The 27,853-nt window shown below is 36.4% G+C and overlaps 1 protein-coding gene across 1 annotated transcript; it reads right to left on the bottom strand.

The window, feature by feature from the left end:
- Positions 1–230: 230 nt before the first annotated feature.
- Positions 231–27,853, bottom strand: wdr95 (WD40 repeat domain 95). The gene is made up of 30 exons (XM_058413085.1): positions 27,734–27,853; positions 26,510–26,765; positions 22,437–22,490; positions 22,272–22,355; positions 22,041–22,106; positions 20,429–20,659; positions 18,871–18,956; positions 18,469–18,561; positions 18,217–18,262; positions 18,078–18,124; positions 17,007–17,124; positions 16,747–16,816; positions 16,017–16,257; positions 15,549–15,654; positions 13,359–13,510; positions 11,559–11,661; positions 10,109–10,215; positions 9,945–10,024; positions 8,634–8,688; positions 8,495–8,540; positions 7,012–7,071; positions 6,708–6,864; positions 4,223–4,321; positions 3,966–4,024; positions 3,742–3,880; positions 3,609–3,648; positions 3,434–3,522; positions 1,620–1,798; positions 1,366–1,466; positions 231–1,264 (listed from the first exon to the last, which is right to left on the bottom strand). The coding sequence occupies exons 1-30, from the start codon at positions 27,799–27,801 to the stop codon at positions 1,075–1,077; spliced, it is 3,222 nt and encodes a 1,073-aa protein (XP_058269068.1). The 5' UTR covers positions 27,802–27,853; the 3' UTR covers positions 231–1,074.

A 27,853-nucleotide genomic window follows, 5' to 3' on the forward strand; every position in this document is an offset into this window, starting at 1 on the left:
TTTCTTTCTTTCTTTCTTTCTTTCTTTCTTTCTTTCTTGTAGTAATATGTTTTAAGCCAACGATGAATTAATTTTAAGCTTAAAAATGCTGTATTGACAAAAGATTTTTTTTGTAAACATTTATTCTATGAAGATGTAAAGATTATTTGACAACAGATAATTAATTAATTACAAATAAGAAGAGTTTCTAGAACTAGGTTTAATAATGTAATATTTGTTTTACCATAAGCCTGGAAAAAAATTATATTCAAGATGCATGTAATAATTTTGCAGTAATATAATTTTTACTCTAACAATGCCGATAAGACATAAATACAAATATTAAAACAAACCAATGCTAACTGCAAATGAAAGAATAGTAACAGTACAGAACATATTGCATTTGTAATTATTGTTCAGACATTGAATAAGTACTTGTCTATAAAGTCTGATTTGTTTTCTTATTTTTCATTTCAAACAAAATGTCTGAGTGATGTGTACCAGAATTCTATCAAAAAAAAAGAAAAGAAAAAGCAGCAACAATAGATACTGCCTGCAAGAGCACCCTCCTGCATAAACCACCTATATTTTACACTGTAAGAACTTCCTAATTTTAAAGCATCATGGTTCTATGCTTACGTAGCATGTTAAGAGTAGTGCTAAGTATTAACATTTATTTCTTTGTAATTTTTATGACTTTTTTTCAATATACAATGAAGTACATGTTCACTGACTGTTTATTGGTTATGTTTATTGCATTTTGTTTTCAGAAATTTTAAATAAAATGCATGCTTTATGCAGACAAAAAAAACAATTACTACAAACAAGGTCAAAATAAATAAATCAGTAATATAATAGCAATTCTTGCATTTTTGTGATATTTTGCATTCAAAACTGAAAAGTGCAGACTATTTTAAAGTAGCTTTAAAGCATCATTAACTAGGGATTATCATTGCACCTCACAGCTCCAGGGTTCTGCTTTGTTCCTGGACTCGGGTTAATGTCTGTGTGGAGTTTTGCATGTTCTCTGCTTCTTAGTGTGGCTGCTGTGTCTTTAGAATAATCCATATAGTAATCTTATTCTTTTGCGTGCAGTCATGAATCTCCTGCAGTCTTCTCATCCAGTGAGCTGCTTCTGAAGGGGTCGATCCCTGCGAGCGAGAGGTCTGGCTTCTCACATGTAGTAGGGACATTAACAACCTCGAAATACCTCAGATTGTGGTAGGCCTTAAGGCCCCCATGGTTCAGGGGCTTGTTAGAGTGCTTGAATATTTCATGTCGCAGTCTGCAATGCCAGAGGGGAAAAAGCAATTCACAGAACATTGGGTCATGTTTCACCATAGTGGAACAGTAACATGCATTGTAAAGGCTAAGAAACAAGCTCACCGTTTCCCACATTCAGGATAAAAAGCAGTGTTAATCTCTCCCCTGATGTTTTGGTCACTAGAGCTTGGCAAGGGGGATTTGATTTTGGTGCGAGAATCGAACTGCAAAGACACCGAAGCTTCATTAAAGATATAGGCACACCATACCATAAGACTGAAAACATATGAAGAGATAATAAAATACATTTAATCTCAGCAACATTATATTTAGTCTTATAGCATCCTATGTATATTATTAGCATTGAATGATGGTACCTCACTGCTTGTGTCTTCAGTTTTTGTAGAGCTGGGTTCATCTAATGAGGTTACATTGCCTTTGAGCATAGTGTGTGCTGGCATGCTCAGAGGATCTACAAGAACCTCATAGGGAACAGCAGGGTGCTGCCATGATGATGCAGTATGGAGGCTCCATTGCTCAGGCTGCCCAAAGGTTCCTGTATTATTTATATATATGAATTTGCAAATGTGTCGATATAGATATATGTTTTATTTATATGGTATATCACTTATGACATACACTACAACACTATCAGATAAGTAACATTTCTATAAAGTAAGACATACACATCCTACTCAGAGCTGCGAAACTAGTACCTGCCGCCATAAAGTCTAGTTTGGAATAGTGTAATGTTTGATGGCTGGCTTCCCTGCTGAGTAAATTTCCTCTCAGCAGTGAACACAACACCACAAAATTACATTATATATTACATATTGTAATTACAAAGTCATACATTCTATATGTGTTGAAAATTGTTTTTCACACATTCAGTTTGTATTTTCCTTCTTGCTTAACAGACGCTCAGATTTGGCATACAGCTTTGCCGGTTTGTAGCTGAAGTACGTAAAACATTTTGTGTCGGTCCTGCCCTCTGATCCATGAACACAGCCTAAAAGTTGTAAATATGCATGAGATGCAATCCTATATGTGCATGTTGAGCACCCCATTCCAGATTTAGTTCCCCTTCGCTGTTATAATACCCTTCACTCTTCTGAGGGCTTTTCACTAGATTTTGAAGCATTTCTGTGGGGATTTGCCTATTAAGCCAAACGAACATTAGTGAGATCAGGCTCTGTGGCTGGGGAGAAGGCCTGAGGTGCATTTGGTGTTCCAGCTCATTTTAAAGGTGTTAAGTGGGATTAAGGTCAGGGCAGTATGCAAGACACTCACAGGATTTCTTCCACACCAAACTTGAAAAACCATGCCCCAATGGAGCTCTCGCTTCGTGCACAGGAGCATTGTCATTCTGGAGCATGTTTCGACCCCTTAGTTCCAGTGAAGGTAAATTGTATCTGTAATATTACAGAATACAAAGACATCCTGTGTGCTTCAAATCTTGTGGCAACAGTCTGGGGGAAGGTTTACACAGACATGTTCAGCACTCCGAAAGCTTTTGGCCATGTAATGTAGATCTATACCTATGACTTTACCCTTGAACGTTAGGGGACACTATCCCTGTTCCCTACTATCTTCATTATGCTCTACTAACTACTGATTTTGTATTGCTTTGAATCCAAAGTTCTGCTTATTGTGTGTGGCATAACTTGCTGATTGCCTGATGCATTGCAGCACCTCTAGGGCTTCTTTACTTTTGGTTGAGGTTGAGAGAATGTTTTTGTTCTGAATGTGTCCTTAAAATCAAAGCTTTCAGCAGCCATTGCACAGTCTAAGGTTTACGATGTGGGAATAGCTAAAAAAATAGCTCCATGTAAATAATACACTTTTAACATACAGAAAATCAATTCCGAATTTAACAACACAGCCTAGTGAAAATGTTTTTCCTATAGCTCCCCTATAATAGAATATTCATAAAAGTTGTCTCACTGAAAGTTTTTAAACTCTGACTGGACAGGAAACTGTGAATCCAATCTGGAAACCCTGATTTCAACATAACCACTTCCTACGCAAGAATGTGTATGCTTTACACCAATCCTAACTTTGCTGGAATGCCAAGGCATCAATGACAAATTGATATATTAAAATACCAATAATAGTGCTATTGAATAAGAACAGTGATCCAGAGATAAAGGACGATGAGAAAGGCAGTATTGAATATAGACATTAAATATACCTATAAACTCTCCATGGATGCTCCATAAGCGTACAGTACAATCCAGAGAGGAAGTGAGCAGCACTTGGTCATTCTCGATGATCTGCAAGCTTGAATAGAAGCATAAATCAGTACTGCTGTGGCTTTTTGAAAGAACACGAGCAGTAAGAACGAAATACAATGCCCGGCTACCTACCCAGTGATGCTGTTAATGTGTGCTCGCCAGAAGTTCATGGCTGGAATGAAAGCAGTGATATTAAATCAAATTCCTAGAATCACATCGTGATTCAATACAGCAGAATTTCTGAGCATGAAGAAAAGAGCATTACTTTTTGGAGGCTTTTGTTCATTCGTGATGGCACACTCCTTAATGTCATAAACATAGATGTAGCCGACATGATCGGCAGCAAATAGGAGACGGTCATCTTGTGTGACAACCAATTTTGTCACCTGCTGCTCATGTCTAGACTGAAAAATCAACAAATCTGTGAATATTTATTTTTCTCATTGGCTTATGAGAGCATTTGAGGGGAAGAAATATGACGAGACATACCGCCTTAAAAGATGCAAAATATTTCCCTGCATTCAACACGTTCCAGAAATGAACATCACCTATAGAATGTCAAATATGCTTCAAAATACTGATGCAATCCACAAACCAGTATTACAGACTGTATAAACACGTAATATTGAGAAAATTTATCTTGTGTGATAAATCATGAGCTGAATGTATCTTTTATGTGAACTCACACAGCGGTCTTTACACATTTTATATTTTACCCAATGGACATAAAATTTAGTGAGATTCACCTTCAGCCCCAGAGGACAGGAGAGACGCAGCTGAAGTGAAGGCAGAATCTAACGCCCGGGTCTTTAAGAAGACGAGATTCAGCACACTCCTGTTCACAACTACGCATACAGAGGAAAATCAAGATATAAATATTCATTTTTCAGTAATGACAATTAGTATATTAATTAAAAGGAGCATAAGTTATCTTATAAAAATAGAAATGGTTGATCTATATATCTTTATGTATAGAGTGCATGCTAAAGTACGTTGCTAAGAGATGCGTTTTCATTTTATATAACAGCCCCAGTAATGCAGATATGCTTCCATATATTGTAGTTGAATGCCCCCTCATTATTCCTGATACACAACATCTGTATGAAACAACAGGATGTAACCAGGGTCTGTGTGACAGTATAGCCCTAGCTTCAAATACACAAAATGATATTAAAGTGTATTCTGAAAAGTCATTTCTATCAACCCCTATGGAGGAGAGTTCTTACTGTGAAGAACTGAGGTATGAGAGGAAGCAAAGCATAGCACAGCAATGACCAGTTCAAAATAGACCAAAAAAGTGATTCATTAAAAAACAGCTCTGTGTGAGAGAAAGCATGTCTGGAGAGGAGAGACTGAGAGACAGAGCTAAAGAACTGCAAGCAACCTATTATACATGCACTTTCTGTTTCCATACAAAAAATTGGTCCCTGTGTGTGAATCCCTGCTTGAATCCTAGACAAACTCAAATAGCTTGTTCCCTTGTCATCGTATCCTATTTCTAAATCAGATTTCAGTTTCACAGTGCAAAACAAAAAGATGATATCCTCTATTCAGCATTTTCGGGATGCCTTTACAAATTTCAGGCTTTTAATTTTCATATTCTTTTGGCAGATCATTTTGCTTCTTTATATAAAAAAAGGAGAAGATAAAATATATAAAATCAGAAGAACAAAACTAGTTTAAGCTTAAACTGAAAGAAAAATCTAATAATCATATTATTTTACATATTATTTAAGATGTGATTTTTGCTCAGCTATATACAGTATCTCACAAAAGTGAGTACACCCCTCACATTTTTGTAAATATTTTATTATATCTTTTCATGTGACAACACTGAAGAAATGACACTCTGTCCTCTCAAAGTAACTCAACACACAGCCATTAATGTCTAAACCGTTGGCAACAAAAGTGAGTACACCCCTAATATGTATACATTGTTTACTAATATACTTAATAATAATATACTGCCACTGATATACTTGTACATCTCTACTCAAAGAAATGTAAATATCTTTTGCTTTCTAATCTAAGTTCATTTTGGGCAAATGTAACTGTAAATACACTATAATTCCCAAAGTTTTGGAACACCCCTACAAATCATTGAATTCAGGGGTTGTTTTTCAGGGGTTGGTCTTGGCCCCTTAGTTCCAGTGAAAAGAACTCTTAATGCTTCAGCATACCAAGTCATTTTGGACAATTTCATGCTACCAACTTTGTGGGAACAGTTTGGGGATGACCACTTCCTGTTCCAACATGACTGCACACCAGTGCACAAAGCAAGGTCCATAAAGACATGGATGGTTTGGTGTGGAACTTCACAGAGTCCTGACCACAACCTGACAGAACATCTTTGGGATGAATTAGAGTGGAGACTGTGAGCCAGATCTTCTCATCCAGGATCAGTGCCTGACCTCACAAAAACTTCTAGTGAAATGGTCCAAAATTCCCATAAACACACTCCTTAACCTTGTGGAAAGCCTTCCCAGAAGAGTTGAAGCTGTTGTAGCTGCAAAGGGCAGGCCAACTTCATATTAAATTCATGTGCATGTAAAGGCAGACATCCCAGTTTTGGAATGGCTCACAGTCTCCGCTCTAATTCATCCCAAAGGTGTTCTATCAGGTTGAGGTCAGGACTCAGATGCAGGCAAAGTCAAGTTTGGGTGTCCCAAAACCTTTGGAAATATAGTGTACATGTATAAAGATGTCTAAAAACTCCAATGTTAAGTGTGCTTTTCTAACAAGTATTTGTATACCTCACATCATCATCAAAACAATAGAGAGCATTTACATAGTATGTACAGATGAAATTTTGTCAGTAGAATTGAATTAACTAGATTAATTCATCTGAAACAGAGATCAGCCAAGTGAAGCAATGACAGCGATGCTTGTGTTTAAATGCTGTAATTAAGGGACTTTTACCTGAGGTGATGAGAAGTGCTGCAACTTTCCTATCATAAACATAGAATTCTTTAATATTTTACTATTTTTTTTAACCATAAGTTGAGGAGGTTATATAGTAAATGTAGAGTTAGTCTGTTGGGGTTAACCAGATTAAAACTCTAGAACTAAATTATAAACGCAAAAGAGAAATCCTTTTCAGTTTAGGAAAACCTATAGTTTAATATAGTAAAATAAAAACTGTCAAATGTGGAGCAATTCTATTTTTCAGACTGCTATAAATATTACAAATGGCAAGAGATTCTAAATAATAAACAAAAAAGGCAAAGATACCCTGGTCTGTGTGCGGAGGCAGAGGTGTAAGGAAGCGGCACAGGATGTGTCCAGACACCACGTTCCACACAATGATTTCTCCATCATAGCTTCCGGTAGCAATCAGAGAAGGAGGGCACTGGGCTATACACAAAATGTCTTCTTTGTGTCCCTTTTTCTATTTAACAATTAAATAAAAATGAAACATTTCAGACAGCCAATAACTCAATCAAGGCAATATACATCATATTTCTTAAAGATATTTTTGGGATAGTGGTAACATGATTTTCAAATATGTGTGTGTGTGTGTGTGTGTGTACATTACCAGATCTTCTTGCCATGAAGGTTGTGGCCTATGAACATGATGAGTGTCATGTAGTATGTCCTAAAAAAATACATCTCATTATACATTATGGGGGAGGTGACCTCAACAACTTCACCAACAACTGTAATTACATTTACATTTATGGCATTTGGCAGACACCCTTATCCAAAGCAACTTACATTTTATACAACTGAATAATTGAGAGTTAAGGGTCTTGCTCATTACCCTTAACTATTATTAAGTCTATTATATTATATTGTTATATTATTAACTTATTATATTATTATATTATTATTATTATTATTATTATTATTATTATTATTATTATTATATATTATTAAATATTATTATATATATTTTTATTATTATTATATATTATTATTATTATATATTATTATTATTAAGTCAGTATAACTAGGTTGTAGTCCAAATAGGAAAAAGCAAGAATTAAGCATATGAGACATTCAGTGACAAGACATTCATTGTCACATTGTAGGAATTCCTTGCGGGTCCCATTTGAGGGAATTTAATGCTGTGTCATGGTGCTGACGTTATGGGAAAGCTTCTGCAAGAGTGGCATCTAAAGTATGTGTAAACATGACTTGAGGTCAGGTGATGTAGCACGGCCCCACTTCTGATCCAAACAAGGACCCAGTGCTGTCTGCATCTGGCTCTGAGGAGTTAGATTTGGGCATGCATTTGCATGCGTCAGCAGAGCAGCTCTCTCAATCCCCCGAGCTATCTCTCCCCTCCATCCGTGTTATCGTGAAATAAAACCTGCCTTGCCCTTCAAGCTGATCTCATATGTGGCAGTATGTCAGGTTGGTGCATCCCTGCACACTATAGCGGTTCTGCAGGTGTACCAGGCTGACCTGCTCACAGACCTGGATCAGGGCATGGGATTAGACACCAAGGCGGTAAAAAAACTTTGCTGTCCATGCCACTGAGCAAACAGACTATGCCACCGGCCGTGGCCTGAATTGTATTCTGCTGCTTTAGACATCGGACTCGCAGAAGCATTCTCATAGCGTTTCTCAGAGAAATGGGTTAAATACATAACCTGAGATGTTTTCAATGTAGAAAGTTAACAGTTCATTAAGAAGCGATGAAAAGAAGATTAGTCTTGTATCACTGGAAAACATTTAAGACCTTTTGTGAAAAAACCACCTCTTTACAAATTTGATGCATATATTCTACAATATAATCACCCTCACATGTTATAAGCTGATGTGAGTTTTTTTTTTGTAACTTGTGGAGTGTGTTTTGAATAATGCATTATTATACACTGCAAAATGAAGAGAGAGCACTGAGCAGAGGTGCAAGAGATTCAGTAAATGAAAAATGGAAATGCGCTGCACAGCGATAAACAGGAGAGTAGTGAAGGGAAGCAGGTCACAGCAGTCAGTCTTTTTATGAGAGCCATCTGGGGAATTACGCTGATATGAAATGGGAAGGCTGGTCTGCCTTGGGCCTTTATACTCACTAAGTAAACGTCAATCCTTCGACCCCAGCCAACTGACATCACAAATCTGCCAGAATAAATGTGAACCATGATTCAGCTAAAAATGTGAAAAACAAATGAGAGGAGAAAATAAATAGGCTGAGCTGAAGTATAGGCTCACGTGTTCCTGTGCACTTGCAGATAACAGCAGTCACAGATCTCACGGCATTCATCCTCTGTTGAGAAAAAAGGAACCTTCTTATTAATTTACATCAACACGTTACAAGGAGCTGGTGAGCATGGTGGTTTCCCTAACAAGTTGGGCCATTTAGATAGCTATCCAAATAACTGTATTCTTACAAAACGTACCACACACATACAGTATATTTCAAACAAGCTCATTTGTTTTGCCCTAAGTATTTATAGGTAAATAATACTAATATAATCACATACTGCAATGTTATTAAACTGAAATTACATATATATTTTTTTATGGAAGCTCGTGACAACCTGTGAATAATAGGTAAAGACTAACGTGGGAAAAATGATTAAACATCCACAACATAAAAAAAATTTATATATAAAATACACTTACTGTTCACCTGTATGCCTGCACAGTCATGCAAATATTTAATAAGCCAATCATGTGGCCACAGAGTAATGCATAATATAATAAAGGTCAAGAGAATCATTTAATATTCACATCAAATATCAGAATGAGGTGAAGATGTGATGAAGAAGTGACAATGATAATGGCATGATACTTGCTTCCAGACAGGCAGGATTGAGCAGTTCAATCCTGTTGGTCTCCTGGGATTTTCACACACAGCAGTTTAGCACAGAATAGTACAGAAAGTAAAAAATAAAAATCCAGTGAACCAAAGCACTGTTGATGAGAGAGATGAGAGGAGAATGACCAAACAGGTTCAAGCTGATGCACACAACCACTCTTTACAAGCATGGTGAGAAAAAAGGCATCTCAAAACTCCTCACACCTCAGACTTGGAAGTGGATGGACTGCAGTAGCTGAAGACTGCATCAGATCCTATGTCTGTCAGTCAAAAACAAGTATCTAAGACTACAGTGGGTACAGATTCAACAAAACTTGACAGAAGATGAGAAAAACAATGCCATGATGTGCAGGACAGCAAGAGGACAGCAAGTGTATATATTTATTTCAAATTTAGTAATTCAACCACTTTTCTTAAGACATATCTTCCTTTAGAATATTGGCTAAATTTGCTTCAGATAATTAGTTTACTTGATTAGCCAGATTAGCACTATTGCATTAGGGCTGAATTAGGATGCAATTAATAACATTATTCAAACATACAGCTCGTTATTGTTGTAAAGCCGAGGTAAAAAATGAAGAATTAAAAGTAAGGGTGAGATTATAAATGGTCTTTGCTCTGCACGCATGCCAAAATGCTGTACGACCTGTGGATATTTTCTTATGTGTCTTCAAACCTATAATTGACTTAGCCTACCACACCTCGTCTCAGTATCTTCAGGCAGTGGCCATTGTGGAAGTTCCAAATTTTGAGACAGCCATCTCTGCCACCTGTAACAAGTCTTTAAAACAAAGAGAGTATTTAAGACAATGGAAAGAATAAAGCAAAAAGGGATAATATTTCATGCACATGGCTGAAAAAAGACCTTCTTCCTTTCAGATCAAACGCCATGCAGGTTATGGCAGAAACTCCATGAGCGCCTCCATACTCAAAGAGCTGACTTCCTGTGTCCACATCCCAGACTTTCACAATCTAAAATAGACCAATTCATGTTTGAAAGCCCTAGTCAGAAAGGACTGCAACAAACAAAAACGCAGAATGTAGCTTCCATGTTGTTTTTTATACTTAATCAGTCAGGATTTAAGCAGCAATGTGCAGAGTGGCATGACACACACTAATATTTACATTTAAAGCCAAAATGTAAGTATTTATTTATTCAATTTTATATAGATCACTTTATGCCCATTAACTAGTCAGCTAGATACTTCTACTAATTGATGATTTTGCTGTTATGGCATTCCTCTTTTTTCCTTTTACATTTTGTGCAATTATGTAACTGTAAATGTAAATATCAGAGAATCTCTGATAACATAACTTATGTGTATTAGTTTTTTCAGTACCTATCTACTTTTCCAAAATCACTTGACTGAAGCTACACAATAGGGCCAAGATATGTGAACACCTGACCATCACACCTATCTGAGCTTGTTGGTCATTTCATCCCACCTTGAACAAGGGCCCAAGAGTGGCTCTCTGACAGTCCTTGTTTTTGAAATCACATTTATCTGGTCATTGGCTCTAGCACTGAACTAGCACTACAATTTAAATTCAGTCCAGATTTACAACAGCATTGTACACTACACGATATTCCATTGCAGTGGCTCTTGAAGTGGGATCTGAGGAAACCCAGGGGTCTGTGATGCATATTATTATTTGAGTTCTATCTATCTATCTATCTATCTATCTATCTATCTATCTATCTATCTATCTATCTATCTATCTATCTATCTATCTATCTATCTATCTATCTATCTATCTAATCTATCTATCTATCTATCTATCTATCTATCTATCTATCTATCTATCTATAATCCCAGCCTCTGTAACCGATATCAACTAAGCCTATAAATAATGTCAGGTTGGATTGAATGTAACCTATCAGTTATGATTTCAGGAATAAAAAGCTCTATTACTCATAAAAAATAGCAACGTTATTACTGTACACATTTATACTGCATATTGAGTGTAATATTTGTACATCGGGATTACATTCAAGTCTGGGGAATTTGCAGTTAAAGGTCCCTGGCTACAAAATGACTGCCTTATTGGTATGTGTGTTCAAAATCTTTTAAAGTCTCAGAATAAACAGCCTTATCCTCACAGAGCACATCATCAGACACAGGGCTGTTCACACACAGTGCATCATCAAACACACTGCTGTTCATACACAGTAGATCATCAGACACACTGCTGTTCACACACAGCGCATCATCAAACACAGTACTGTTCACGCACAGTGCATGGCAGTACCTCATCACATCAGCAGAGGAATGTGTGCTTTGTACAGGTGTTTCCGAAAGCTCATTTGTACTCACTGATGCTTCGGTGCAGCTCACCACCTGCCGAAACTCCTGACTGTACCCACAGCACAGCACTGCCTCCTTATGGGAAACGATATGGCTGCCTTCAGGCTGTGATCTGATATACACAAAGAAAAAATGGAAGCAGATTGAATAGTAGTTCATTTTATTTAACTCCATATGTATCATCAAGTCAGGTTCAACTCTACAGAAATCAAATCAGAATTTAGTCTTTGGTGATTATCTTAAACTAGTTCATTATTTCTTATCATATATTGTTGCTAATTAGCAAGGAGTGAAACACGCTATCATGTCACATCACAGGGCAATTGAACTTCTTTCTTCTATATATAGTAGCTTATAGATATCTATGATTGGATGTCATCATTGCACTTCTACTTTCAACAGTTTTATCTTTTTGTAGTCAAATAAACATCATTGAATGTCCAAAGCAAGTAGCATAGGAACATAACAAGTTCCTATTACTCATCACTCATGTGATGGCAGCTATAAAAACAGTTAACCCCCTCCAATAGCAGAAAAAATAAAGGAACAGCTCTACTGATGCAAAGTTCACACTGAAGACACCAGCCAAAACCTTTTAAAACCTGTTTAATATTAGTGTGAATTATGTGGAGCATGTGCCATGATATGTTACCATAGAAAAACTAACAGATTAGAACAAACACATTAACATAAGCCTGTGATCTGCCTTGCAGCAAGAAACAATTGTCATTTGCTGTTGTCAAAAATTAAACCAAAACCTCAGGTGAATGAGAATTGACAATTCAACAGTGCAGTGGGTTAAAGAAGTAAGCAAATAAATATGAAGACATCTGATAAATAAAGCTCACATTTATGTTTTCAAGTCACAACATGGATACAGGCATATTGTTTGATTTCTTTACAGTTACTACAAAGATAGCTATTTTAAAGGTAAGTAAGATTTCACTGAAATGGTTTTGGAGGCAAAAAATCATTAAGAGGTTGAAAGAAGCTTCTCTTATTCGTAGCATATGAGAAGTCAATTGATTTTTCCTTACTGAAAAGAGACAGAATTCCCATCACTGCTGTTTAAGTGAGCTAATAGATGTTCACAGTTGGCTAGCTTAGTCCTCTGGTCCACAGAGGAGAAAGACATTCTTTCCACCCAGAGATCAGGGCCAATTAGGCTCTCTTGGGTTCCTGGCCACAGACGGCTGTGGCATTGTTAGGCGAAGTGAATGATTGTTAATGTTATTAAACAGACAATTGACTTTTTTAAATATAGGGAACTTACCAAAATATTTTGACATTACAGATGAGTAGTTAATGAAAAGCATGAAAACAATAAAAAAAATAATGTTTAAACTAATAAATAATTACTGTATGTGTGAACTCTATATAGTCCTGAACAGAAATATGTTCCTATTTATCCCAACCACAAGTAATGTTCTAGCAAGTCTGATTACTCCCAAAAGTGAAGAGAGGAAATTGCACTCAAAATTCCATTCCAATTCATCATCAGCACATTGATTGAATTTAACATGAAATAAAGAAAACAAAAAAAATATTTGCCTTTATTTACAGTTGCTTTGTTAAACTTTTGTTAAACATGAGTTCTTTGTAAGGTTTTTAAATTTTTTATAGAACCTTTTTTATAATAATTATTAAAAATATATAGTTATATTAGATTCGTTTTTTTTATGAGAAGTAAGGTGTCAGTGCATATCATAGACAGCTTTTCGAAGACAAATAAACAGAATTTTCCTCGTTATGGACTATTTCTGCTGATAAATGTGTTTGGATGAAACCATACTGTATAACAGAACCTACTTGGTTTTAAGGGAGAGTAAGAAGAGTGAATCGGTGGCTACATAAAGGCTCTTCACTCCAGTGAAGTACAGGCAGGCCGACAGCTCTCCCCGCAGACAGCTCGCTTTTGGGTGGGCATCAAACAGACAGCACTGATCTTGGATGTCCCAGATCTTTTAAAAATAAAAATAAAATAAAAAACACTTACAGCTTCCACATGTTCAAATCCAGTACAGATCAATATATTTCTGTTTTTCTGAATGCCAGTACACCGTGAGCACAGGAATTTCAGTTTGCACATGTTACAGCCTCGAGCATACACTATATTGCCAAAAGTATTCGCTCACCTGCCTTGACTCGCATATGAACTTAAGTGACATCCCATTCCTAATCCATAGGGTTCAATATGACGTCGGTCCACCCTTTGCAGCTATAACAGCTTTAACTCTTCTGGGAAGGCTGTCCACAAGGTTTAGGAGTGTGTTTATGGGAATTTTTGACCATTCTTCCAGAAGCGCATTTGTGAGGTCACACACTGATGTTGGATGAGAAGGCCTGGCTCTCAGTCTCCGCTCTAATTCATCCCAAAGGTGTTCTATCAGGTTGAGGTCAGGACTCTGTGCAGGCCAGTCAAGTTCATCCACACCAGACTCTGTCATCCATGTCTTTATGGACCTTGCTTTGTGCACTGGTGCACAGTCATGTTGGAAGAGGAAGGGGCCAGCTCCAAACTGTTCCCACAAAGTTGGGAGCATGGAATGGTCCAAAATGTCTTGGTATGCTGAAGCATACAGAGTTCCTTTCACTGGAACTAAGGGGCCAAGCCCAGCTCCTGAAAAACAACCCCACACCATAATCCCCCCTCCACCAAGCTTTACACTTGGCACAATGCAGTCAGACAAGTACCGTTCTCCTGGCATCCGCCAAACCCAGACTCGTCCATCAGATTGCCAGATGGAGAAGCGCGATTCGTCACTCCAGAGAACGCGTCTCCACTGCTCTAGAGTCCAGTGGCGGCGTGCTTTACACCACTGCATCCGACGCTTTGCATTGCACTTGGTGATGTATGGCTTGGATGCAGCTGCTCGGCCATGGAAACCCATTCCATGAAGCTCTCTGCGCACTGTTCTTGAGCTAATCTGAAGGCCACATGAAGTTTGGAGGTCTGTAGCGATTGACTCTACAGAAAGTTGGCAACCTCTTCGCACTATGCGCCTCAGCATCTGCTGACCCCGCTCCGTCAGTTTACGTGGCCTACCACTTCGTGGCTGAGTTGCTGTCGTTCCCAAACACTTCCACGTTCTTATAATACAGCTGACAGTTGACTGTGGAATTTTTAGGAGCGAGGAAATTTCACGACTGGATTTGTTGCACAGGTGGCATCCTATCACAGTTCCACGCTGGAAATCACTGAGCTCCTGAGAGCGACCCATTCTTTCACAAATGTTTGTAAAAACAGTCTGCATGCCTAGGTGCTTGATTTTATACACCTGTGGCCATGGAAGTGATTGGAACACCTGATTCTGATTATTTGGATGGGTGAGCGAATACTTTTGGCAATATAGTGTATTATAAACTCAGGCTTACACTATTTCTTCATTTGCTTCTGTAATTAAATCATAATTACAATATAATCACATACATTTCACATGTGAACATACAGTATGTTTACCATGGAAGATTTGGTGCAAAATATGTGATAATGTAAAAAAGTTGCATTTCACATTGCTGTCCCCAGAAATTGCACACTGAATTTAAGTAAGCATATGAAAAACTAAAAACACATACAGTACAAGGTGATATATGAAACATTATTATATAAGTGTATTATTAAAAAAAAAAAAAAATTAAAACTCTTATGTGAATCATTTTGTTTGTGTGACACCATGGTAAGTACATATATGTATTCATTAAAATAGAAACAATTGTATATATTCCATGTATTTATAATTTTTTGGATGTGTTTCCTTTAATAGCTACCTTATGAATGGACTAGGGTGAATTTCTGAGAAGATAGGCCTACTTAATATGACACTTGCTCATGCTAAAATCTACAAGCCTAGAGGTTTTGAGCTATATTGTTTTTTTGACTCAAATCTCTTATTTCCGGCAAATTTGTATGTCAGTTCAATCATCATGAGAATAAACATTTGCAACTCCAGTTGTGCTATGGACTTCATGTCAAAACAAAATTTCCTATTTTTCACTCACCTTAGCAGTGTTGTCTGTGGAGACGGAGAAAATGCGGCTATCCTCTGAGGAGATACAGAGATAGAAGATGGGTGCAGTATGACCTTTCAGAATGCCTGTGGGCCTCCTATCATTGGCAGAGCATTAAACATAGATGTGCCACCACTATTCAGAACCCAGAAAGATCAAACACATTGCTGCTATGCCTGAGAACAGGGAGGTCGCACATTTAAAATTAAAAACAACTGTAGAAAGCCCCCCATGCTCTGGGATGCTAATGAGGAGTGCACTCCAACTATGAGCTCATATTCTGATCGTATTTGGATACTTGGAGCATTAAGAGATACAAATACAGATATTAGCATTGGGGTACACTATATAATGTTTGTCCAATATGTGAGATTATAACAACATAATTTGGGAAAAGAAAGTTACATTTTAGTCAGAGGAAGGAGGCATTATTATTTATTGTACAACTCAGGTGCTCACCCTGGAACATGAGGATTCCACATGCGTATTATTCTGTCCATCCCCCCTGTCACCAGCAGATTATGCTTCTTGCAGAGGTCAAAGGTCTTGACTCCTTTATATATGGAAAAGACTGTCTGGTCACATGGTGCTCGAAGCTGAGGGCTGCTGATGCTAAGTGTCCCTTTTTTTGATTTACCCTCACACATCTCCTTAATCTCTTTTAATTGCTGTTCAACATTGGTGGATGGACGAATGCAACCTTGGAAAAAAAATTTAAAAGCAATTTTAGATGTAATATACCAAAAAGTAATGGAATTAAGCTCTGTAATAGTATTAAACACTGACACATATACTGACATGTGCAGAATTTTCTACATGCACAGAGGACCAGGCGACAGGTGAGTCATAGCCCTTTTTCAGTGTTATGACATGCTATTCAAATGAGATTATATGGAATTTCATTACATCAAGGTGCCTGACAGATCCCTCGACTGGCAATAAATAAAATGGATTAATTGCAGAATGAGTGCAGAGACCTATCCTTTAAGGCCAGACAGAAAAAAACATACTATTTTCAGACTTTAATGAGGATTAAAAGGAGATGATAATCACTCTGTTCCTTCAGGCAGTGTAGTGGAAAGCAACCTTTTGTCTGTGATAGATTCTGTCTGAACCACTCAAGTCAAAGCTCATACTAGTGCTCATTACGGATGAACAAAACAGCACAGAAGTTCATTTTATTTCTTACCAATAACAAGAGCAGAGTCTTCATGGTTTGACGTGGACACAATGGCAGGAATGCTTTTAATATATTTCAACTGAAATGACAAGGAATAAATGAAATTTTATCATGTAATCCCAATTTCCAATTATTTCCAAAAATCTACAAAGTTTCCACCAAATTATCACTATAAATTACTGTTATGTTCTTACAATAGGCTTGACTGCAATGCTATATAAAATACTCCAGTGAAATTTCTTTATAGTATTACAGATAAAACCTCTTACCTCTGTTACCCAGTCTTGATGGACTTTCCATCTAATATATGTCACATTTGGAGACTGGACTGCATAATCAATGCCAATACTGGGCACATTTTCAACCTTTGTCAATTTCTTCCACATCCTATAAGGAAATTATTATAAAGCGATGCTTAAAGGGGCAGTTTGTAGGTTTATCTGCCTGTGAGATGAATTACAAATGCAAAAACAGGGACATTTCTTTCAAAACATTTCAAAACATTTCTTTCCTTCTTCCTAACATATCCTACCATTTTATCTAGGCCAGAAAAATATACAAAAACAAAACAGGCAATTCTATAGCATCACCGTATGTGAATGTGAATTTTGAAGGTTTCTTTTTATTTATTTATTTATTTATTTATTTATTTATTTATTTATTTATTTATTTATTTATTTATTATAGGTATAGAACATTTAAGAAAAATATGAACAAATCAGGATGTATTTAAAGTGTCTAAATTTCCCAATAAAAAAATTATTTGCTTATATTTTAAACTCTGATTTATTTAACCTATTTTTGGAAATTCTTATTGATGCATTCATTAGATTGGTCTTACCTACAACCTATATACACTCACCAGTCACTTTAATAGACAGGTCTGTGCACTTGCTCACCTAACTCTAGCCCCAGCTTGAAACCTCTGCTGGCAGAAATGCTATTTACTTGTTCACACCATTATGAATAAACTCTAAAGACTGTTGTGTGTGACAGTCCCAGAAAATTAAAGATTTGTGAAATAATGTTTATATAATTCTCAAATCTGACACCAACAACCAAGCCATGGTTAAAGACTCTGAGATCACATTTTTCCCATTCTAATATTTGATGTGTACCTTAATTGAAGTTTTTGACCTACACTTGCATAATTTTATGCTTTGTTCCACTGCATCATGATTAAGCAGGTTTTCCTAATCAAGAGGCTGATATAAATATATATTGAATTCATCCATATGGTATATCTATCTCAATACACTCATTTATGAATGTGAAACCATGCATGACTTGCTTTAGTAAGTCTTTAAAAGCAAATGAGGATAATTAATATGCATGTTTACCTCAGTGTCTCCCCCACAGATGTCATTAGTATGATATTCACACAGCCCTAGGATGAGAAAGCTACATAATTATTCAAACTAATGCCATGAACTTCATTGCTCTTCGGCCTAAATGTGGATTCATTAGAACTATGCTTACCTGAGTATCACCATATATGATAGCACATTCATCAGGGCCAGTATAGCTATATAAAGACAGGAATAAAGCCACTAATCGCACAAGAAAGTGTTGGGTTTTTATTAAAAGGATATTGAAATGTATAATAGCTTTACAAGGACAGGCAGTGAATATTGCATTATGGGCTGTTTTAATAACTTTTTAAGTTGGGTTCTTGACTGCATTTTCCAGTAAATTATCTCATAAGGTATATGCTTCTGAAAATATTCTCACCAGTAGTCTAACTTAAGAGGCATGGTTTCCAGGGAGTTTATCTGACAGTAAGGTTCGAGTGAAGAAAGCTCATACAGCTGGATTTCTCTGTCCCTAAGGCATAGAAAATGATATGAACATTTCAAGCACATGAAGAAGACTATCTCTAAGGTATAAACTGACCTCTCTAAGACATCCTCGGGAAACTAAATAAATGTTAATCAATGGAAAAGGCAATAAGAATTTAAGCTCTTGCAAACAACCTAATTTTAACCACACCTGAGGCAGGTATGGTTCTGATGGAGTTGGACCTCTTCAAAGGAATCAATAAAACCTGCGTATTACATTGCATTTTGTTGTCCACTCAAGGCCTTAAGATAAATTTTATACAACAAATACACATACAGATGAAGAATAACTCACCCTGTTCCAATGATCAGCTTGTTATACTGCGGCATTGTGATAAAATCTGTGGCCCATTTTGGTGTCCGTCCAATGGGTCTCTCATACTTTATAAAAAGGAATACATAAATTGCAGTAAACATACTATTTATTTGTTTGAAATATATTTCTAACAGCCATAGCACATAGCCATGAAATCTCAAACAACTGCAGTGGAATGGGTCATAATGAAGCACTCAGTGACTAAACATGGCACTGTCATAAGATGCCCTCTGTGCTACAAGTGAGTTAATGAATTTTCTGCCTGGCTAAAGCTGCTCAGGTCAACTGTAAGTGCAATTATTGTGAAATGGAGGTGTCTAGGAGCAACAACAGCTCAGTCCATAGCAGTAGATCACACAAACTCACAGAGCTGGAACACCGGGTGCTGAAGCATGTAGTGCATAAAATCATCTATCCTCTGTTGCATCACCCATTACAAAGTTTAACACTGCCTCTGGAAGCAAAAAAAAAAAAAACCTGTCTATCGGGAGTTTCTTGAAATGAGTTTTAATGGCCAAGCAACTGCATACAAGCCTAAGATCACTATGTGCAATGCCAATCATTGGTTGGAGTGGAGTAAAACACACCTCTACCGGACTCTGTAGCAGTGGAAATGTGTTCTCTGAATCATGTTTGCTGGTGGAGGAATAATGGTCTGGGGCTGTTTTTTTCCCTTAGTTTCAGTGAAGGGTAAAATTAATGCTACAGCAAACAGAAATGTTAGACTTTATGGTAAAAGGTAAGGGGAAGGCCCTCTCCTGTTCCAGCATGAGGTTACACCTCTGCACAATGCAAGGTACATAAGGACATGGTTTCCCGTGTTTGGTATGGATGAACTCCACTGGTCTGCACTGAGGACTGACTTCAAGCCCATTAACCCCCTTTGGGATGAATTGGAATGTTGATTGTAAGCCAAGCTTTCTCATACAACATCAGTGCCTTAACTCACAAATGCTCTTTTTTTTACTGAATACACACAAATTCCTCAAGACAGACACCAAGATCTTGTGGAAAGAATTCCCAGAAGAGTGGAGGTTGCTATAGTACCAATGGGGGACCAACTCCACTTTAATGTTCATGGTTTTAGGTCAGATGTCTACATATTTTTGGTCACTTAGTGTATATAACACAAATCAACATAAATTCATATAGAAAAAAAAATATTTCAAATAATTTTAAGTATTATTAAAATGAGTATTATTAAGAATTCTTTTTTAATTAATTTGCCAAATTTGAGTTTAAAACTGACAGTGCTACAATATTATGCCACTTGGTATTATCTTCTTTGTAAATGTGAAGTTGTATGCTGATATTCTGAAGTACTAAAATCTGTGAGTTCAGGATGTATAGTTAGAATAAAGTAAAATATTCAAAGATCTTTGATTGATGAGCATCCTTTGGCTAAAGCGTCTGTTTGTGTCTAAAGAGTTTCTTGATGAAGTTCTTTAGTGAGTGCAGGATATCCTCCAGATTGTTGTCATGTCACATTGATTTATTATTACTAATCATATCACAGAACAGCAAAAGGTTTACTCACAAAAACACTTTTGTTCTTTCTCATCTGAAGTTTGGAGCTCCAGTAGTTGACTGTTCCATCTTCTCTGACCGTCACTATGGCTCCATCAGGGGTGGGATGAATCCTCAGAATGAGCTCACCATGAGTAAGGGGCTTTATACTGGCTGGCAACGTGAATTCCGCCTGCTTACCTCGGATCACTGACTCTTCTTTTTCTGTGTATTCCAGCTGCATGTATGTGCAGAACTCATCCTAAATGAATGCACAAATTATATTCAGTACACTTCATTTTTTTTGTATAGAACTTTAAACAGTAGACACTGTTTCAAAGAAGTTTTTTTAGATAAATCTATATCATGTTGTAAAGTACTATTTTGGAAAAGCTATACTTTACTTAGATATTGAAATTGAATTCTTACTTAATTAAATTTCTAAGATAAAACACACTTTCACTTCTTACACTGTCATTTTGAGGTTTTCAAAGCATGATTTTAAATGCTTTCATTTTTTACTTTTTAGCTAAATTTTTAAATTTTAAATTAATATCAGTTTATTTAGGAAAATGTTCATCCTTGTATGTAAAATCACTGGCCTTTAAAATTAGCCAGCAAATCTAAAGAACTATGTTAATGTAACTTAAACTTTGTTAAATTAGCTACTAAATTAGATTAGATTACTAAATTAGATGAAAAGTTCTATAATTTCATTAAATTTGCTAGCTATTTACTTACACATTTTTTTTCCTTATCATTTATTCCAAAGGGGCTAATAAACATCAGCTAACCAGCAATCCAAAATCTAGGTTTGTCTGAGACAGCATTATACTTTCTTTATAACTGACTACTAAATATATGTAGGGCTGGGAATGATGATCCATCCACTGATGAATCAGCACTTTTAATACTTTAAAATTATTTATTTTTTGTATGTACGGTATGTTTAAGTGTAGATACCTTTTACCATTCTTTATTTTATTCATGAGCCATTTTTGCCTTCACATTTAACTGAGTGTCAATTGTGTCACAGAGGTTTACTTAAAAGCAGTTTCTCTGGACTTTTTTTTTGTGAAGAGTCATTGGATGAACATGCAATATTAATAATTTAAGCAATTACAAATGCCTCACACTTGAGCATTAACTGTTCTTGCAAGTTTTTTTGTACAATATTTATGTATACATGGCAGCATAATAAAAATCCTTCAAAAAATGGGTTTTAATTAATTTATATGTGTAAAAACTGCATGCAGGCATAAAAAGACCAGCATGAAGGAGCAGATGGGGCAACAGCTTTACATGGGTATAAAGTGTGAAAAATGCTTCCTTTATCTTTTATTTTTAATTAATTGTTTTTCTTCTTAAGAACTCAGCACTTTATAAACATATTTTTAAACAATTTTAACACTCAGTAAAATAAATTCACGGACTATTGCCTTTTTAGTTGTATCAGATGTTTTGCGATGGAGGCATCTGAATTTATCTGTATTGTTTTCATACATTATTAATTTTGTGCAATCTTCTGTCCTTCATTATGAGAGTGTGTGAAGAATATGTGACGGTACATTAGGTAAAATAGCCCTCCTTTGACTGTGTAAGCTGATGTGAATAGTATATAAATAGCTTTGTATTATTCATACCCAGCCAATGCTGCTTCGTCCAGAATAATCAATCTTCATAAAGAGCTCATGGATTTGAGCATCGTTCTGTGGCATTTTTAGGGGTCAGAGGGGAACAGCAAGTGAGAGAGCAGATACAATGCAAAATGTTTTGTCAAATGGAAAATAATTGAATTGTTATTTGCATACACAAACAAAAATGACACAGTGGCAGTGATATCATCTTTCAGCGGTAATTGCACTGGGACTTACAATGGCACGCAAACCCAAACACTTCTTAATGACCAGACGGAAGTGAGGGAGATCCAAAAATCTAGTGCCAGCTTTTTCAAACTCCTGCCCAAAGAGACACCTGGGTCAATTCTATAGCAATGCAAGTACATTACACACAATATGACAAAATTTTATTCACCTTACCTCAAATGCTAATTTCAGCTTTGTGAGACTTTCAAGGGACACCTTCTGCTCAATCTACAGCGAAGAAATAAATCTTATATTTTCTCACTGATGATGTGATTTCAATAAACATCATCTGAATTCAAAACCAGCACCTTACACATTGCTTCATCAATGCAGATTTCCCTGAGTAATGTTAAAAAAATGATTTGTGCAAAAGCGCATGAAGCATGCACACATTCATGTCTGTGATATAAGCCAATTATTTTTTCTCTGCTTTAACAAGCTGTATTTTATTTCGAGTTATTTTAAGCCAAAGGTGAGTGGGACAAGAACACTGCAGTGAAATAATAATAAAAAAAAAACCACACACTTCAAATTGGTACGGCGAGTAAAAGTCTGCACTTACTAGCCAATTAATGAATTCTGAGCACTATTTAACAAGAATGAAAAAGAGATGGGTAAAGAAACACCAGAGAGATGTATTCAAATGTATTCGAATGCTTCAGGAGGACCACTGGGTGGATAAATTAGGTAAAATGTGGAGGCAGCGGCTCAAGGATTTTTGTAGTTAAGGAAACAGCCATGACAAACAAAAAAGACAATATCTTTGTTAATAGGATTTTTGTCAATTTGACATGGTTTCCTAGCAACATGGCTTTTCAGTATTTTCAGTTTAGCTGCAGGAAACATTTAGACAGAAAAGACTGGTCTGTAGCATATAGTATGTGTTATGTGTTATATATTGCTAACAATACATCAACAATGAAACTAGTTGGATAAAAGCACAGGCTGGCCTGCCTTTTTAGATGAACCTGTCTAGTGAGAGGCTAATCAAGAAATGGAAGAAAAGCACAGATGGGTCAGACAGGTTGGTCATGACATTAATTATTAAGAGATAGTGTACCAGCATTAATGACATGCTGTCACATATCTTGTGATTCTGCCTGACATTTCTGTTTAATCTTTGAACTCATAGACATGGCATTAAATCAGAGTCAAATTGACATTAAATGGTGGGAAAAAAGCAATACAGTATTACAAAAATGAGGCCTGAGTAAGTGGCTAAAATATTCCAAGGAAAACAATAAATTATTTCCTGATTATGTCTAACTATTTTGTCTTGCAACTCTTCCTTAGTGATTTATTTTTATCTTTTACTTAAATAATTCTTATTTTCATTTGGTATAAAGGCTTAAGAAATAGGAATTAAGCACAACCAGTGCACAGACTTTCACCTCACTGACCTGAGAAGTGCAGTTATGTGTACTTTACAGGTTTATGTTAATTTGCTAATTAGCTTTACAGGCATACATTTCCTTCCAAAAGTATTAGAACTGCAAGGCTAGTCATTTCTTTTTTTTTGTTATACACAAGACATTTGGGCTTGAGATCAAAAGATAAATATGATGATCAAAGGATGAATTTCTGCTTTCACATAGTCATATTTATATCTAGATATGCTACATGGTATTTCTGATGGCAGACCATGCAATTTTTTAAGTGAACAAAAGTGTTGAAACAGATGGTCATTAAGTCAATTAAAGTAATTTACACCTAATATTTGATTGCAGTAATAACTGCATCAAACTACCCACTGACATCAGAAAAATGTTATATACAGAAAATAATTATTTTGTATGTAGTTTCTTTCAGTTGTTGTTTATTTGAGGGGTTTCAGTCTCCTATTCAGGAAGTGAAATCCTGGAAGTGAAATTGGATTAAGGTCTGGTAAATGACTTGGGCAGTCTAAAATCTTCCAACATTTATCCCTGGATGAAGTCCTTTGTTGTGCAGGAAATACGATTTGGGTCATTGTCTTGCTGCATGATGAAGTTCCTCTCAATTGGATTGGACACATTTCTCTGTAAATTGTCAGACAGCATGTTTCTGTAGACTTCTGAATTCATTCTGCTGCTACTACCATGACTTATCTCTTTAATAAGGATTAATGAGCCTGTTCAAGAAGCAGCCATGCGAGCCCAAGTCATGAAACTACCTCCGCCATGCTTGACCAATGACTTTGTATGTTTTGGATCACGAGCAGATCCTTTCTTCCTCCACACTTTGCACTTTCCATCACTTTGGTAGAGGTTCATCTTGTCCCAGAAATTTTGTGGCTCATCTCTGTATTTCTAATTTGTCAATTCCAATCTGGTCTTCAGATGCTTACCGCTGATGAGGGGTTTACATCTTGTGGTATGGCGTCTATATTTCTGCTCTCAAAGTCTTCTTCAAATAGTGGATTGTAAGACTTTCACCCTATTCTGTGGAGGTTGTTGGTGATGTCAGTAACTGTTATTTTTGGCACATTCCAATTGTCTATGCCCACAGCTTGAGCAATGGTTTTGATGGATTTTCTCTGTTTTCTTAGCTGCAAAATGGCTTGCTTTTCATCCATAGTCAGCTGTCTGATCTTTATGTTTGTTTTATCCTTAGCAACAAATGCAGCCTTTCCTTATGAAACCCAGAGCTCAAACCTAGAGCAGATATCCAGAGCTAATAACTGGTCATGCAATCAGTCAAACAGGGCAACAAGAACATCCAGACAGTCAGACGTTGTATTTTTAATCACTTCGAACAAAAGGGTTTGTTCAAACAAAAGGTGTCATGTTCTATGCTGTTAACACAGTTAAACCATTTCAAATCAAAGTGCATAGCAGAATTAGCCTTGCCATTCCAACATTTTTGGACAAGATTTGTTTGGATTGTTTGTTTATTTTTAGAAGAAGATGAATACAAAGAATCAAGACGCGAGTGTGTTGGGTTTCACAGACATTCAAGGACCTTAATTGCCAGCAAAAGTACAAAAACAGAATATGATGAAAAAAATATTGTCTATGACACCCTCAAAAACATTTCACTTCACTTTCAAAGAACTTAAGCTAGCTAATAAAATAGCATGTCATATGTCATATCTGTGCAAATTAGCCAGAATAACTGCACAAGTTAATTGACAAATTAAAGTAAATGTCATAACATATTACAGAGTATATTATGTGATGACTGTAGAATTATTCTGGCACATAAATTAACTACTTATTGTTTACTTTAAATTTTAAATAGGGTTAGAGGAGGCATTGCATCTAAAATAAAAAAAAAATTCAATTTGGCTTTTTACAACTGAAGGAACTCTGTAAGTAAAGTAAATTACAAAAATATATTGTGTCCACCATTCCAGTGATCATCATGGATCGACCCTGTTGACTTTTTTACCCGTCAGCTGATAAATGGTTGAATGGATGAATGGATTTCTAACTGGATTCAAAATGTTTTTCTGGCTATTGCATCTGAGGAGTCTTTTAACTCATGCAGTCTATATCTAGCATATCTAGTGACACCTTGACATATCTTGAGTTTGCAAATGGAAAAAACAAACAAAACAAAACAAAACAAAAAAAACATATAATTGATAACATATTTCTAGTGATATAATACTAAGTGGGAATTAGTAATTGTTCCTATTAATAAATTATTATTAAATCGACTTTCTAGATAACAAGGTTAAACTTTAAGCAGATCCTCTCTATAAGATAAAGGTTGAGGCGTTAAATCTTGGTCATACATTATGAGGTATTAAGAAAGCTCTTGCAGGCTCTTTTTTACCTTTTCATGTTTCTTCCAGACCTGGTCTACAGCCAGATAGAAAACTGGAATAAACCCTGCTTTAAGAAACAAAAATAGCAGCTATGAAGCTGCTGGTGTTGAAAATGTACTTTATATGCAAAATCCCATCTGTTCTGTTTTGGCATTAATTCAGGACTATTCAGTCGGCGTAAGTCATCAGAACAACTCTTACAAATAAACAAAATTGTCCAGTTCTTGTTCTGAAAGTATTCCTGTTGCATCTTAATTTTTTATAATGGCTAAGAGGTGATCACTATGTAAGAGAAACTGGCACCATATTGGTATACAAGGGCTGCAATCATGACCTTGGTATTGCAAGGTTTTATCTGGGTGGAGCGGCCATAATATCATAACAAAAAAAGGCAAGATATCTGAAAGGTATGGTAGAAGCAACCTACTTTACAATGAACGCTGGTTGAAAAACACAGGCTACAGAAAATAATGTAAACAACTTACAGACAATTTACCTTGAATTTAGAGATGCAAAGACTATGGACATGGTGCTGGGTAAATTTCTCATTGTCTCCATAAGTGAATGAATGTCGTCTGTCCTTTTGCCTTAGAAGTTCCCTTTCCAGCCACTCTGGCTTTGGGATTTTCTCAGAATGTGTCACACTCAGGTCAGATCTTCCACTTGGGACCAGATTTCCACCCCTACATCGGGATTGCCTTGACAAGCTGCGTGCAGTGGCTCCACACACAGGTCTAAGCTCAGACAGAAGACTGCAGAGAAAGAGATAGTGCATACTGTCATACTGTTATAAATAGTATAAAAACTGTGAAGAAGTTGACTGAAAATTGACCTTATTGAGAATATAGGTCACGAATCTTCACAAGATAAGAGAAGCTTTTCAAAGGAAAATTATTAAGAAGCCATATTAAATCCCATTTGGATACTCTGTAAACTGGTAGAAAAACAATAGAGCATGGTGGTGGTAGCACCAGGTTGTGGGGATGCTTTTCTATCAACCTGGGCCTTGGAACAAAATACATAGAGCAATATTAAAAGAAATTCTGGAGTCTCTGGATGTACCACTTATAAAAGACAAACATAAGCAAACAAAAAAAATCCTGTTTTTCATACTGTGCACAATGAATCATGTATTAAATTCAAGTGCTGGGATTAAAGGCTTTTTCATTCATTTAAAGTGATTCCAAGCAGATTTATATTAGGAGGTCTTACATCCGGTTGATATTCTAAACTACTGCTTTTACATTTGAGCTTCTCCATTTAAGTGTGCCAGACTGACAGGGAAAATTTGAAACCTCCCAGATTAGATTTACTCACCCAATGACATCAGGTGGCCAAGGATAATGAAATGAAAGTCAGCCGAACCCTTCAAACTCATTCATCAAAACCTAAAATAATTAGTCCTCAAGGATACATACTGATGTGGTTCATGTTCATTTTATAAGCATCTTCATGCATGATGCCACTGTGCACTACTGCTTCTCTCTCCTGGCAACAGCAAACAATCACTAAACACCAGAGGAGGTAGACCACAAAAAGACATGACTAGTAATATCTGAATACAAAAAAAGCCTCTTACACTGAGGTAAAAGCAAAGGAGCAAAACAGCAAAGCAAATGGCAGCAAGAGCTGATGGGGAAAAGTACTGAGAACTTGATCTGCCTGAAGATGGGAGTGAGGATCCTTGTGCTACAAAGGCAAGTATAGGAAATCATAGTACCTGGGTACATTTTGGGTCTCGATTTTGCCTGCAGCAGAGGTGGGACGAGTTTTATTTCCCAGCAGCATCTCTGGAAGCGTTTTGAATGAATTGCTTAAGGGTTCTTTCGTCGTCTGCACT

The sequence above is a fragment of the Hemibagrus wyckioides genome, linkage group LG17, assembly GCF_019097595.1.
Source record: "Hemibagrus wyckioides isolate EC202008001 linkage group LG17, SWU_Hwy_1.0, whole genome shotgun sequence".
NCBI classification, from domain to species: domain Eukaryota; kingdom Metazoa; phylum Chordata; class Actinopteri; order Siluriformes; family Bagridae; genus Hemibagrus; species Hemibagrus wyckioides.